Source organism: Hemitrygon akajei, chromosome 5 (assembly GCF_048418815.1).
Source record: "Hemitrygon akajei chromosome 5, sHemAka1.3, whole genome shotgun sequence".
Taxonomy (NCBI): domain Eukaryota; kingdom Metazoa; phylum Chordata; class Chondrichthyes; order Myliobatiformes; family Dasyatidae; genus Hemitrygon; species Hemitrygon akajei.
This window is the reverse complement of record NC_133128.1, coordinates 176,322,199-176,336,954: the sequence shown is the minus strand read 5'-3', so window position 1 is coordinate 176,336,954 and position 14,756 is coordinate 176,322,199. Positions and strand designations below refer to the sequence as shown.

The window sequence follows — 14,756 nt, the reverse complement described above, 5'->3', positions numbered from 1 at the left end:
AAATAGAAAAGTGCTTTATATATTTCAATAAAGCCTTTATTCTACAAAAATATTTCACTGAAGCACAAACTATGGAGGTTGTGTAAAATTAATTTTAAGAAGAATGTATATTTAAAGCACAATATGCCTTCAGCATGACATGGGAGGTTCGATTGAGGGAACGATTGGCTTGGGGCAAAATTGAAAAGCAGACCAACCAGGGTAATAATCTTTTTTTTTTAACCTGAATTATCTGCATTTTGGCAGAGATGGAATGAAATTGAAGAAATAAACATTTGCCTCAAAGGTAGTGTGGAGGAAATGGGTTCTTATTCATGGAGAGGAAGAGTTTGTGACACAAACTTCAGCTGAATGGTACTGGGTTAATCGTAGAAATGCGGTTCTTGACAGGCCTGTAAATAAAGTGTGTGGGGAAGTTTCTAATGAAAGGTACATTTAATAGATTGAAAATAAATGAAACCTAGAATACCTACAGCGTAATACAGACCCTTCGGCCCAAAAAGCTCTGCAGAACATGTTGTTACCTTAGAAATCATCTAGGGTTACCCATAACACTCTATTTTTTCTGAGCTCTATGTACCTGTCCAGGAGTCTCTTAAAAGATGCTGTTGTATCCGCCTCCACCACTGTCACCAGCAGTCCATGCCACGCACTAACCATCTCTGTGTTCATATTAAAAAAAATCTTACCCCTGACTTCTCCTCTGTACCTACTTCCAAAACATCTTAAAGCTGTGCCTCTCATGCTAGCCATTTCAGCCCTGGGAAAAATCCTCTGACTATCCACACGATCAATGCCTCTCATCATCTTATACACCTCTATAAGGTCACCTCTCATCCTCTGTCGCTCTAAGGAGAAAAGGTCAAGTTTACTCAACCTATTCTCATAAGGCATGCTCCCCAATCCAGGCAACATCCCTGTAAATCTCCTCTGCACCCTTTCTATGGCTTCCACATCCTTCCTGTAGTGAGGCAACCACAACTGAGCACAGTACTCCAAGTGGGGTCTGGCGGGTCCTATATAGCTGTAACAATACCTCTCAGTTCCTAAATTCAATTCCACGATTGATGAAGGCCAATGCACCATATGCTTTCTTAACCACGTAGTTAACCTGCGCAGCTGCTTTGAGCATCCTATGGACTTGGACCCTAAGTTCCCTCTGATCCTCCACACTGCCAGGAGTCTTAGCATTAATTCTAAATTCTGCCATTGTATCTGACCTACCAAAATGAACCACTTCACACTTAACTGGGTTGAACTCCATCTGCCACTACTCAGTCCAGTTTTGCATCCTATCAATGTCCCGCTGTAACCTCTGACAGCCCTCCACATTATCCACGACACCCCCAACCTTTGTGTCATCAGCAAATTTCTTAACCCATCCCTCCACTTGCTCATCCAGGTCATTTCTAAAAATTGCAAGGAGTAGGGGTCCCAGAACAGGTTCCTGAGGCACTGGTCACTGACCTCCATGCAGAATATGACCCATCTACAACCACTCTTTGCCTTCTGTGGGCAAGCCAGTTCTGGATCCACAAAGCAATGTTCCCTTGGATTCTATGCTTCCTTACTTTCTCAATAAACCTTGCATGGGATACCTTGTCAAATGCCTTGCTGAAATCCATATACACTACATGTACTGCTCTACTGTCATCAATGAGTTTAGTCACATCCTCAAAATTCAATCAGGCTCTTAAGGCACGACCTGCCTTTGACAAAGCCATGTTGACTATTCCTAATCATATCATGCCTTTTGATCTAATCGCTATTGCAGAGATGGAATTGTAGACAGAGCTGGACTGGGAACTCAATATTCCAAATTATATAATGTGACAAAGGGGAAAGGAGATGAGGTAACTGTGTTAATAAAGGAAGATATCATCTTGGTAGGGAGTAGTGATGTAGAATCTGTTTGGGTGAAAACACCAGTAGGTAAAGAGAAAAAAACAAAGTGTGATCTGTAGGCCACCAATGTGTTGCCTCTGTTACAAAACATAACAGGGAAATAAATATCTTGCAATAAGGGAACTGAAAGAAACAAAGTGATTTTACTGTGTATTGACTGGAATAATTCAACTGACTTGGGGACTGGAATAGGAATTTGTAGAGTGCTTCAAAGATTTTCTTACCTAGGGACAGGTTTTCTTGGATTTGATCATGTATAATGATGTAGGGTTATTAAGTTCTTCCGATTAAGCAGTCCCTGGGAATAGTGGAATTCCAGATGCATTATGAGGGTAAACCATCTGAGTCCAAAGCCAATGTTTTCAACCTAACAAGTGCAACTAAAGGAATGAAGCTGAGGTTTTCTGGAGTGGTCTGGGCAAATGGGCTCAGTGGGCGAACAGTGACATTTAAATTGTTCAGAAGGTTCAGTAGAAATTAATTTCAATTAAAAGGAGGAATTGTACGACAAAGATAAACTACGGTTAACAAAGTTTAAGAAAAATATTAAACTGAAAACTAGATGGAGGAAGATGACAAATAAGTGGAATACAAGAGGAATCTTTGTGTTCCAACCTGGGGTCCGTGGACACCTCGGTTAATGGTAAGGCTCTATGACATTAAAAAAGGTTGGAAGTGCCTGTTACAGAGTCAGAGAACACTACAGCACAGAAATGGACTTTGGCCCATCAAATCTGTGCTAAACTATTCATCTGCCTAGTTCCATCAAACTACACTTGGACCTTAGCCCTCTATAGCCCTCTCATCCATATTTCTCTTAATCATTGAAATCAAACTTGCATCCACCACTTCCACTGGCAGCTCCTTCCACACTCTCACCCCCTTCTGAGTGACGAAGTTCCCCTCAAACATTTCACTTTTCACCCTTAACCCATGACCTCTAGTTATTGTTTCACCCAATCTCTGTAGAAAAAGCCTGCTTGCATTTACCCTATACATACACCCCTCATTTTTATACTTCTAACAAATCTCCCCTCCTCCTATGCTCTAGGGAATAAAGTCCTAGCCTAGTCAACCTTTCCCTATAACTTGGGTCCCCAAGCCTTGGCAATATCCTTGTAAATTTTCTCAGCATTTTCAAGCTTATTGACTTCTTTCTTGTAGGTAGGTGACCAGAACTACACACAATTTGCCAAGATAGGCCACACCAACATATTATACAACTTCAATATAAAATCCCATTGCCTGTTCTCAATACTTTGATTTGCGAAAGCAAGAAGCTTCCTTTATCACCCTGTCTATCTGTGGACCCACTTTCAAAGAATTATAGATCTATAGTTCCAGATCCTTTAGCTCTATTGAACTCTTCAGTGCCCAACCACTCACCAGGTTTGTCCTCACAAAGTCCAGCATCTCACACTTGCCCGTATTAAACTCCATCTAAAGAGCAAACACGAGGAAATCTGCAGATGCTGGAAATCCAAACAACACACACAAAATGCTGGTGGAACGCAGCAGGCCAGGCAGCATCTAGAAGGAGAAGCACCGTCGACGTTTCAGGCCGAGACCCTTCGTCAGGACTAGACAGTTAAATGTTAGAACCCCAAAGTCCCCCCAGCTCCCCTCCTCTCCTACACATAAGCGGCAGCAAGCAACAATCCCCCCCCTCCCCACTGGCAAAAAGAAAGCATCAGCACCTGTCACTGAGCACTCAAGCTTGAGCAAGTCAACAGTTCACCCGGTATTTGACATACCATAGGCTCTCTCTCTCTCCCTCTCTCTCCCTGATGAGGGAGAAAGAGATGTTTCTGTTTCACAGTGAGAGGGGAGACATAACAAACAACTCACTGGTTTACCATGTTAAAAGTCCATTGTGTCGCTTTTTCTGAGCTCTGTGCCCAAAGACCTTGGGTCTCTGGGCACACAGCCTTAGATCTTCCATCTTCCACCACACATGTATTCCACAAATTTGCTGATTCAGTTTATAACATTATCATCCAGATCATTGATATAGCTGACAAACAACAACGGACCCAGTACCGATTCCTGTGGCACACCACTTATCATAGGCTCTTGTGCATGAAGTTCAAAAAGTTGGCTAATGCATATTGAATTTACAAATGTAAAGAATTACTAAATTTGTACAGGGTGTTTGTGAGACTGCACCTAGGAATATGCTTTTTGTTTAAGAAAGGATATACAGGTATTAGGTGCTTTGAAAAGCGATCGACTTGGCTAATTCTTGGGATGATAGCTAAAGTAGTTCAATCAATATTCCTTGGAAGAATGAAGATCCTAAGTGAGCACGACAGAGTAGATGCTGAGGTGCTTCCAATCTTGGGAGTCTTAAGCAAGGGGAGAGGGATACAGAATAATAGTGATCATGTAAACTCAGGTGCATAAAAGTTTCTTTGTGCCATGTTTGGTGCATGTCTAGAACTCGTTGCTTGAGATAAGATCACTGGGTATATTTAAAGTGGAGATCATTGTGAGCAAGTTGAATCACAGGGAAGTTTGGGGGGGTGGGTCAGGTGACCCACTTCTGTGATTCTCTTTTGCTCCTGCATAAATGTAAGTAGGACCTCACTGGTTCAGAAACTTAATAAGTCAAATAAAATCTATTTCACTCTCTGATACATCCTGAGACAGTTACAATGGAGAAGAATATAAATTGTAGTGGTATTGAAATATGGCAGTAGCCAAGACATTAGGCAGTAGAAAGGGCTGGGTGTGTAAAAGGCATGAGGCAGAGTGCAGGCTGTTCAGGTTTTGCCTCTATGCAATATTAGCCTTTTGATAGCCAGACCATTAACTTTTAAGAATCACTAGTAAGTGGTATCATTAATGACTTGTTTGTTCAGGGGTTGTGAAGTGAAAGTTTCTAGTGAAGGTTTTTTAATGTGAGAAATTAGTACAGAAGATTAAAAAAAATTAATGCTTCCAAGTCTTCTCCACGTTCTGCAACTAGCTCAGAATCGGGATTAATTTTTCTGGCATATATTGTGAAATTTATTGTGTTTGCAGCAGCAGTACAATGCAATACATAATAGAAAAAAAGCTGAATTACAGCAAGTGTATATATATTAAATGATTAAGTTAAATAAGTAGTGCAAAAAATAGAAATAAAATACTAGTGAGGTAGTGTTCATGGGTTCAATGTCCATTCAGAAAATGGATGGCAGAGGGGAAGTTGGTGTTCTTGAATCATTGAGTGTGTACCGGCAGGGTTCTGTACCTCTTTCCTGATGGTAGCAATGAGAACGAGGCATGATTTGGGTGATGGGAGTCCTTAATGATGGACACCACCTTTTTGAAGTGTCACTCCTTGAAGATGTCCTGGATACTATGACCTCTTGACCAATAGCCCACAATCAGCAAGGACAGGTGGCAATACATCTGCCATAATTATTTTCAACACTAGTCTTCCATAAAGTTGCATTTCAGCCCCCTACTCCATTCCCTGTACACCCATGACTGCATGACCAAAGTATGCTCTAACTGATTTTCTCTCCAAGTTAGCAATGGGGAGAGAGGGAGTTGGTACATATGCTCCTGCCTTCATCTATGATGCTGAGGTTGTGAGTTTCAAGTTCCTAGGACTGATACGCCACCAATATATCCTTTGTCCAACTAAGGTGATGGCATAGCCAAGAAAACTTACAAATGCCTCTACTTTCACAGGAGCCTAAATAAATTTGGGATGTTCTCTTTGATCCTCACTAATTTTTATTGATGCACCATTGAAAGCATTGAAAGCATCTGATTGCATCACAACTTGGTATGGTAGATACTCTACCTGAGAATTGCAAGAAACTGCTTAGCACATCACAGGAACATGTACTCTGTTACTGTAAAACATCCAGTAACCCCAGCCACCCTGGACATTGACCCAATGGGAAAGGAAAGAAAAGACAAAGATACAAAAGCCTGAAAACGTATACCACCAGGCTCAAGGACAGCATCTGTCCTGTTACTCTAAGACTATAGAATGGCTCCCTAGTATGATAAAATGGCTCTTGAACTCCAATCAACCTCGTTATGATCTTGGACCCTATTTTTTTATCTGTACTGCACTTTCTCTGTGGCTGTTGAACTTCATTCTGCATTCTATACTCAAATGTAGAGACAGTACATTGTTTAGGGCAAGACCCTTAACAGTTTTGATGAATAGAGGGATCTTGGACTTCAAGTTTATAGCTCCCCGAAAGTGGCTACACAGTGGTTAAGAAGGCACATAACATGATTGCCTTTATTAGTCGAGGCATTGAGTTCAAAAGTTAGGAAGTTATGTTGCAGTTTTATAATAGGGCAATCAGAACTGTTGTATATGCAAAACTCCAGATGCAGCCTAATTAGATTTTGCATCTACGGTAGTTCTAGTTTCCCTATTGTAGCAAGGATGTCGAGGCTTTGGAGAAGGTACAAAAGAGGTTTACCAGGCTGCGGCCTGGACTAGAGGGCATGTGCTATAACCAGAAGTTGGACAAACTTGGGTTGTTTTCTCTGGAGCGGCAGAGGTTGAGGGTTGACCTGACTGAGATTTATAAGATAATGAGAGGCATTGATGAATGCACAGACAATATCTTTCTCTCCAGGGTTGAACGTCTAATACCAGAGGGCATACATTTAAGGTGAAAGGGGTTAATTTCAAAGGAGGTATTAGGGGCAAGATTTTTTTTACACAGAGAATGATGGGTGCCTGGAATGCTGGTACAGGCAGATACATTAGGGGCTTTTAAGAGACATTTAGATAGGCACACAAATGTGTGGAAAATGGAAGGATATGAATGTTGTGTAGGCAGAAGGGATTAGTTTAGTTGACCATTTGATAACTAATTTAATTGATTTGGCAACAACATTGTGCTAAATTGGGGCCTGTACCTGTACTGTACTGTTCTATGTATTGATTAACCTTGTTCTACCTCAACACACTGTTTAATGATTTGGCCTATATGAACAGTATGCAAGGCAAGCTTTTCCGAGTACATTATCAAGAACTGTCTTCATTTGCAGAAGACGGGATTGTAATTGGGTGCATGAATAATGAATTTTAAAAGGAACTATTTGCCATATTGGGCAGCTGGAAGTACATTGCTGTTGGTGTGTGGGCTTAGTTTAGCATGAAAAAGCCAAGTGCATAGATGCACAGCTGGAGCATAATCATCTTCAAATTTTAGTATTTACCTGCTTCATTTCTCTACAGTCAACATTTTGCTCATTTTAAACAGCACTGTAAACATATTTCATTTTAATGGTTCCAAAATGTTCTGCCATCTGAATGTTTTAATAGCATTATTTAAAACTGTGGGTCAGCTGGAATATCTCCAGTGAAGTAAACAGGTTTAAGTACCATCATGATTTACAAAGAGTAGTTCTCGGTGGCTGGAGGCCTGAAAACATTAAAGCATTCCTATAATATTTTCTACTGACTTAAGAGAATGAGTAGAAGTACTTTTTTCAATGTTTTGTTTTGCCATTTTTAGACATTTCTTCCCTTTCAGCAAGTAAAAATTATTTTCACTATCCTCCATAGACATTCCAGACACATTTCTGTGGCTTAGAGCGTCTTGTTTGGTCAGCCAAATTTGGCATAAATGGCATTTTTGAACAACTGATTAATAAAGAAGCTAATTCCTCATGAGTTAAGGAATATGATATTCATTTTACCAAGAATTTGGAAGAAACTTGTGATTCTACAATATTGCAATCATTCAGCACTCTTTTGACACTTATTACCTGGTTTGGGTTTTGAGGAAAATGGTAGTTTCAAACTAGGTGTACACAAGTTTATTTTTAGCAACCTAGTCTCTGGTGAATCAGTAACATCTTTTACTGTTCTTTCCTGGTGTCTGACTGTTCTCACTAAATTTGAGTTTCATTCAAATAAGCAAGGCTGCTCTAAGATACAGGCAGCTCCTCTACCTGGTGATGTTTCTTGGGCAAAAAGGGCTGAATGAAGTGTGTTGTTAACACAGCGAAGGGGTCCTCAATTTCATTTTAAGGATGAAGAGGAAGATAGCACAATCTTCAAACCAAATTCATATTTCTAAGAACCACTATATTCTCAATGCACTAGCCCCTGATCTTGTGTGGATTTAGACAGGCTTTCATTTTACTTCTATTAATCCAAAGCTCTTGCAGTTTGCAGGGGTTAAGTTATGCACCCTAAATTTAAAATGTTTCTGCAAATCTTCCTCTCTGCTATTAATTTATTTCTGATAGAAATTGAGATGGTGCTTTGACCCGGCTGTTTGTTACTTATTATATCTCATCATAATGTTGTGCTTGAATATGGTGAGGTGCATGCTAAAATCATTACCAATGTCAACTTGAATTTCACCAGGTTTGCAAGGTTGTCCACAAGTCATCATTCTGGAAGCAATCTTGTAATGAGAAAAAATATTTGCTTCTCTGGAAATACAATACCATGCAATTCAAGGTTTGAAAATAGTTTCTGATTAAACTAACATTTGATAAATGAATCGGTCACTGATGGAAAGTTCAGAATCTTGGAGTAATTAGGTTCTGGCATGTAATTAAAATGGTGCAATATTTGGCATCAACAGTAAAGCAAAAATGCTAATGAAAAATAAAACCTGAATAAAAATCAAGCAAACTCTGAAAAATTCTCCTTTTCAGTTGTCCAGCGGGGTATTCAGCAGTTGTGCTGTCATTAAACTAGCTGAGAGCCAATTGCTTTTTAAAAAAAATTCACACTAAATTGGAAACCAACAAGTACAGACTTTTATGAACTTCTAAAACATTATGCAGAGTGCTAATTGAAGATTGAAACATATTTTTACAATTACTAAAATTAAATTGAAAACCCCTTGTGTTTGAAATTTATGTACAAATTGTGCATTGTACAAATAGTTAGCATTTTGAATGGGCAATAAAATATTTTATTCCATGTGACAAGTTAATGGTCTTTCAATAGAACATCATTAAATATTATATTTTAGCCAGTGCCAGAGACTGCAAAGAGCAGTTAGAAAGAGTTTTACATGTAATTTGGGATTTTGATGTTAAATTAAATTCTGAAATTATTGAGACCTTTGTCACAATAATGGTAAATGCCAGTGGTTTTGTCATTCTTCAATAGATAACCTGAGCCAGTTGATAATACAGGCAGTACCTAGGTCATGACAGGGCTCTGTTCTAGAACTGTTTGTAAGTCGGAGAAGGAACGAAACCAGTGTGTTGAAGAGGATCACAGATTCAGCTGTGATGGGGCACATGCAGGTGTGGACTTATTGAGTTAAAGTATGTGAATGAATCTGCTTAGCATGGCCCAGCCACTGATCATTGCACCTCAAGTGGGGTGGGGGGGGGGGGGAGGTGAGATGTAATAGAGAGGAGAGAAGGCAGTAATGTTCTCACATGGCAGTAGATGCTTGCAGGAGCTGGCAAATTTATCCCCATCCATCATGTGGATTTCCCAAATGCCCATTCAAATATACAGGTAGTTGCAACAATTTAAACTCTGGCGCTACACTATTCAAAGATTCAATTTGCATATAGAGAAATGTCTTTTAAAATAGTTTTACCAATTTATTGTATATCCTTTCCAATATTTCAAATTATATTTAGCTAGGTATTTTTATGCAGCACCTTTTATTAATTTTCTCCAGGTGCTTCCTTTTCAGTCTAGACATCAGTTTAGGAATATGCTTCATTTTTCATAGCTTTTGTTTAAACTATTCTGGGTTTTCTGGTTTTCCTACTTTGAATCATGTTTGTCTGCACTTGCAAAACAAAATTTTTGAGCAAAATGTAGAATTTGTAATGCTAAGACAAGATGGCATAATTTACTTACTGGATATTGTTTTCTTGACTAGTTAGAGTTACTATATATACAGGCAATTACTTGTTATGACCATTCAAGGAATGGAAATTTGCCCACAAAATTCACATCACTACGCAAAAGGTAGTGTCACGGAATAAAGCCTGCTCAATGAAATTAAGGAAAAAGTCACAAAATAATTTTATTCAGCTTGTGCTTTTGATGTAGCTTCACAATATGAACCGTTTTCTAGGAATATAATACACCTGTAATGTGGGAGTTGACGGCATGCTGTAAAAAAAACCCTCTTGTAAAACTTAATTGTTTGCATTTTTTCTTGAAGAATTAGATTTTAACTGGAATTACATATTCCAAGACAACTCTTTAATTATGTTGCTCTTTAAAAATATCTAATATTCAATTTACTTGCTCAAAGTGTTTTCAATTAGAACAGCTTGAAAATGTTAAATCCTGGCATCATAGGGATTACTCAATGCTTTGAGCTGACAATATGAGATAAACCGCATATACTACAACCTTAAGAACTTGTATAGGCTGTAATTTTTTTCCCCTTTTTATCTTCTTCCACAGCCTCTTTATCTCTTTTCCCTTTTTATTCTGACCAAGTGCAAAGCGATTCATTTCTTGAAGTTAAACCACGGCAGGACATGCACCACCAACGGGAAAGCCTTGGGATGTACTGCAGAACAGAGACTGTTGGAACTATACACTTGTACCCCTAAAGGTGGCAACATTGGCAGTCTGTGAGATTAAGAAAGCATATGCTTGCTTTTGTTGAGTGAAGCCTTGAGTACATGAGTTGGGACAATATGTTACAGTTGTACAAAGACTTGATTAGGCTGCACTTTTAGCATTGTGTGCAATTCACTGCAGGAAAGATTCACAGGGATGTTGCCTGGATTGGAGGACATGAGTTATAAAGAAAAATTGGATAGTCTGGGTCTATTTTCCTTGGAGACAAAGTATTGAGGGAGGATTTTATATGTACATATTTACTGGTATACTTCAAAGTAACATGGTAATGAAATAGAAAATGGGTAATCAGTCCATGACTTCAATACTAATGAAATGGTAGAAGCAAGAAATACTTGTTTTGTGGCCTGGATTTTGCAATCAGCAGTGAAGCCCTGGCATTCACTTGTTTTGGGGATAAAAACTGGCCCAAGACAAATGAATGGACTCATATTTTCTAACAATTGATTTTCATGTCAATTTCCCCTTTTCGAAGGTCACATGCTTACTGGTTATTAACATCCAAATGATCAGCATCAAGACCAAGCAGTCGATCCACACTGAATTTCAAGATATTTAGAGCAGAAATCAAAGACCTTAGTTTTACAGTGCATATGCAATACAGAATATTATATCATTATAGTCAGTTTTTGTTTTTAAATGTCCCTATGCCTCAAATAGTAAACCAATTTTAAAAAGTTTATTAATGCCTCAGGTAATTAATTAATTTGAGTGTGCTAAATTTGCATGAGAAAGTTGCAGGAAAAATCACTGTGGATGAGTAGGGAATAACTGGCAACAACATTCATGTTTCCATATTAAATTGCACACATCCATACCTTCAGAAATAATGCTGAATGCAGACATTTTCATCATTATAACTATAAAATCAGTTAGTTTTTCTGAGAAATATCCAAGAAATTAAAGGATTCAAACTGAAAAACTATAGGTCTGAATCCAAATAAAATTAAGAAACAGATTTTCTGAAATTAAAATTTAATTACAAAACTCAAGTCAAAACTACAGGCATGATTGCAAGAAATTCGTAAAATTAAAAACCTGCCTAAAACAATAAATACATACATGTACATTTTATGTACACTAACTATTTTGGGGTCGATGTATTTCTATATCAGCCTGTAAGCTCTTTTGTAATCTTGCAATATTAGCGTCTAGAGCTGCTAAACTATTCCGGAAGTTTTGCTCATCCCAAGAATTAAATGAAGAAAATGATGACATGCTGCAATTAGATTTTTTGTACCTATAATCAATACTTGAGAAACTTGAATCAACAGCTGAAACAGTGTCATCCTGTAATTGTGGCCCGCTTCTCAGTGCAGGAGTAGTACATGAATCTACATTGGATTTAGAAAGTCCTATAATATTGTCCAAAGGCCTTGTTTGGATGTGATTATTTTTTGATGCTCCCAGATCTGATGAACACCTTCTCGGTATAGTCTTCCCCTTTAAATTAGCAGGAATGGACATTTCTTCAGCAATCACCATTTCTGGCTTTTCCAACTCTTCATGGCATGGCTTTATCACCAGTCCATTACATGAACCTCCAACATCATTATGCAACATATTTGATCTAATATGTGATTGAACTGGTATACATTCCTTCCTCACTGGTTCATTTCCTTGCTTGGATGCATTGCTTACTAATGGAATGTATGTAGTTTCATCCAGATTTGAGTCTTCATACTTAATACTGTGACATTCAGTCTGTGCCCTGTATGTAGAGAAACTTGAAGGTGAAGATTTTCCTGATAGGCCATTATTCGGAGATATTCTGGCTGCTACAGCAGTTAGATTAGGTTGAAAAGGTGTGGAGCATTGTTCAGATTCAGGTGCTTTATATGGCAATGATAAAGCCGGTGTGTCCTGAACAGAGTTCGTGCTCAGATTTTTAAGATAAGCTGCCACAGAGCTCAAACATGGATCATCTTGAAGATGCTTTTCATACTCCTGAAGGTGGCTTCTGGTCAGTCTTGAGGTAGGCTTTACAAAATCCATACTAAGATCAGAAAGAAGTCTTTCCATACTGCCTTGCAAAGTTCTGTTGAACAGCCAAAACACATAATGAATGATCACCGTTTTCCATCAAGTATAAAAATAATACCACATAGTTAAATCACTTGATATTAAAAGTATAACAGGATTGTAACTTCAATGTGGGTTACGTTGATCTGCTTAGAACCAAATAAAACTTCTGTAAGAACCCTCCTGCTAATTCTTGCATTAGACAAACTAATTAGGAAGCAAGCTTTAATTTGTATACTTGTTTTGCATTTACTTATCATTTGAAGGAGGTTTCATTTGCAAGATTGATCTCCTTACCAGCATAAAATATTAATCAATTGTCATCTACAAGTTTTTCTTGAAGCATAGAACAGAAATAAAAAAAACCTTGCTAGGCAGTTGTAAGGCATACTGGTCTGTTTTATTAATACTTATTCAAGTTTGGGGTCTGAATGTTGACCCAATGGAGAGGGGGTGATGGACAGATGAAACCAAGTGGGGGAGGGTTTGTATAGAGGCTGGTGGTTGATAAGTGGGATCGGACTGCAAGGGGATGATGAGCAGATGGAACCAGGTAGGGATAGGGAAGGTGAACAAAAGGAGAAGAGAACTTGGTGAACTGGTAAGTGTGTGTGGGAGAAAGACACTGCGAGTATGGGTTACTGAAATTGGAAGGTTCATTGTTCATATCATTGAGTTGTAAACTATCCAAACAGAATGAGGTTTTCTGGCACAATCAGCTATTAGCAGTTTTTGTTGTGTAAAATAATAGTTTAAACTCTTTCATGCTTTCTGAATATTGAGGCTTTGCCCTTGGATTTTAAAGATTTGTGCCTCCAACAAATATAAATGTTTCAATCTTGAGTTCTTTAACAAATTAAATATTTACATATTTTGTCATCTGTTCTCAAGATGCTTATTTCATTTCATTTTTATTCACCTCTTCTAGTGCTTAAGATTACTTATGTAATATGGTTACTGGAAGATCAATAAACAATATTCCAAGTCATATCAGGCCATCTGCACTAGCCTCCAATTAACAGTTCTCTGAGCTCCCAAATTTTATTTTAATGAGTGAGCTATAGGGGTATGTTAACATCGGCATGCTTCTGAATTAAACTTTCATTTTAGCACTCAAAGTTGGTTTTCATTTTACTCCTCTTAATTGCTCACAACCAAGGGTCAACCAATTATAATTACCAATATTATTCATTAAATATGTTATACTAGAAACTTAATTATGGAATTTGGACATATACTGCAGTGTGCATTGTCAGCTTGCCGCCGATCTTGTTTTAAATAAGTTTAACTCAGGCAATCCTCCTAGTGGGGAATTACGGAAATAGAAAAGAAAATTTCATGTAATGAGGCCCTGCACATTGAAAAGGCCTTCTGTGGCAATATGAGGTTTAATGTGGATTGACCTGAAAAAAAGGACTAGAAAGTACTCTATTTTAATTTTTACTCAAATTTTGAAATATAAATATATTTAATTCTCCAATGAAATGCAATACAGCACAATCAAATCCTGTGTCATTGTTAATAATAGCATTGCTGAAGTTGAAACCTACCATTTAGATGCCAGTGCTTTAGGAAGGCTTTAGAATGAATGGCTGCTAGGAAGGAAACACTAATGTTTGAATTTCAAAGTTGTAAGTAGACTTATGCCCATTTACATTATAGGAATAATTCTTGTGGGTATTATAAGTATACTCTGGGAAATATACTTTTTATTACCTCTGTCCCTAACAAAAGAATACTGCTTGCTGCCCAATAATAGTTTACATTAACTACCTAATGATCTGACCATTTATAATTGATTGCAAATTTTAGCATTAAAATTCCCACAAAGGGAAAGAATTCATCATAAGATATTGAAATAGCAATTCTTCCCCTTCAAAAAAGATCCCTTTAGTTATTTCAACTAAAATTCAGATTCTAAAAGTCAAAAATGAAAACTGAATCTGAAACTGGAAGAAATATAAGACCCATCTTATAACTTTTGGATCAAAGGTCCATCTCTAGCTTTAAATGCTTCAACGTGAAATTTTATATAAATCCTCTGCAAATTATATAAAGGGACTAAATATAAAAGTCCCTGAAGTTTCAAAATTGTTGACAGAAATCCTCTGTGTTACCTGGTTAGTTCACGCAATCTGCTCACTTCTGCATCACGTTGATGTAATGTTATTTCCAAGATTTGATTTTCTTTTTCAGAGGCTTCCAGATTTAGCTGAATCTTCCTCATTTTGGTTAAGGCTTCATCCACTTCTAGAATAGGAGAAACAACAAA

The 14,756-nt window shown here is 37.8% G+C and overlaps 1 protein-coding gene across 6 annotated transcripts in view; it reads right to left on the bottom strand.

Moving 5' to 3' along the window:
• Nucleotides 1-11,420: 11,420 nt before the first annotated feature.
• The window catches only part of ccdc14 (coiled-coil domain containing 14), a 63,253-nt gene continuing 59,917 nt past the window's right edge, over nucleotides 11,421-14,756 (bottom strand). For all 6 annotated transcript variants that reach the window (XM_073047310.1, XM_073047312.1, XM_073047311.1 and 3 more), the window contains 2 exons: nucleotides 14,602-14,734; nucleotides 11,421-12,500 (listed from right to left, as the gene is read on the bottom strand). In XM_073047310.1, coding sequence (XP_072903411.1) covers nucleotides 11,543-12,500; nucleotides 14,602-14,734 — 1,091 coding nt within the window. In that variant the 3' untranslated portion in view covers nucleotides 11,421-11,542. The remainder of the gene's footprint in view (nucleotides 12,501-14,601; nucleotides 14,735-14,756) is intronic.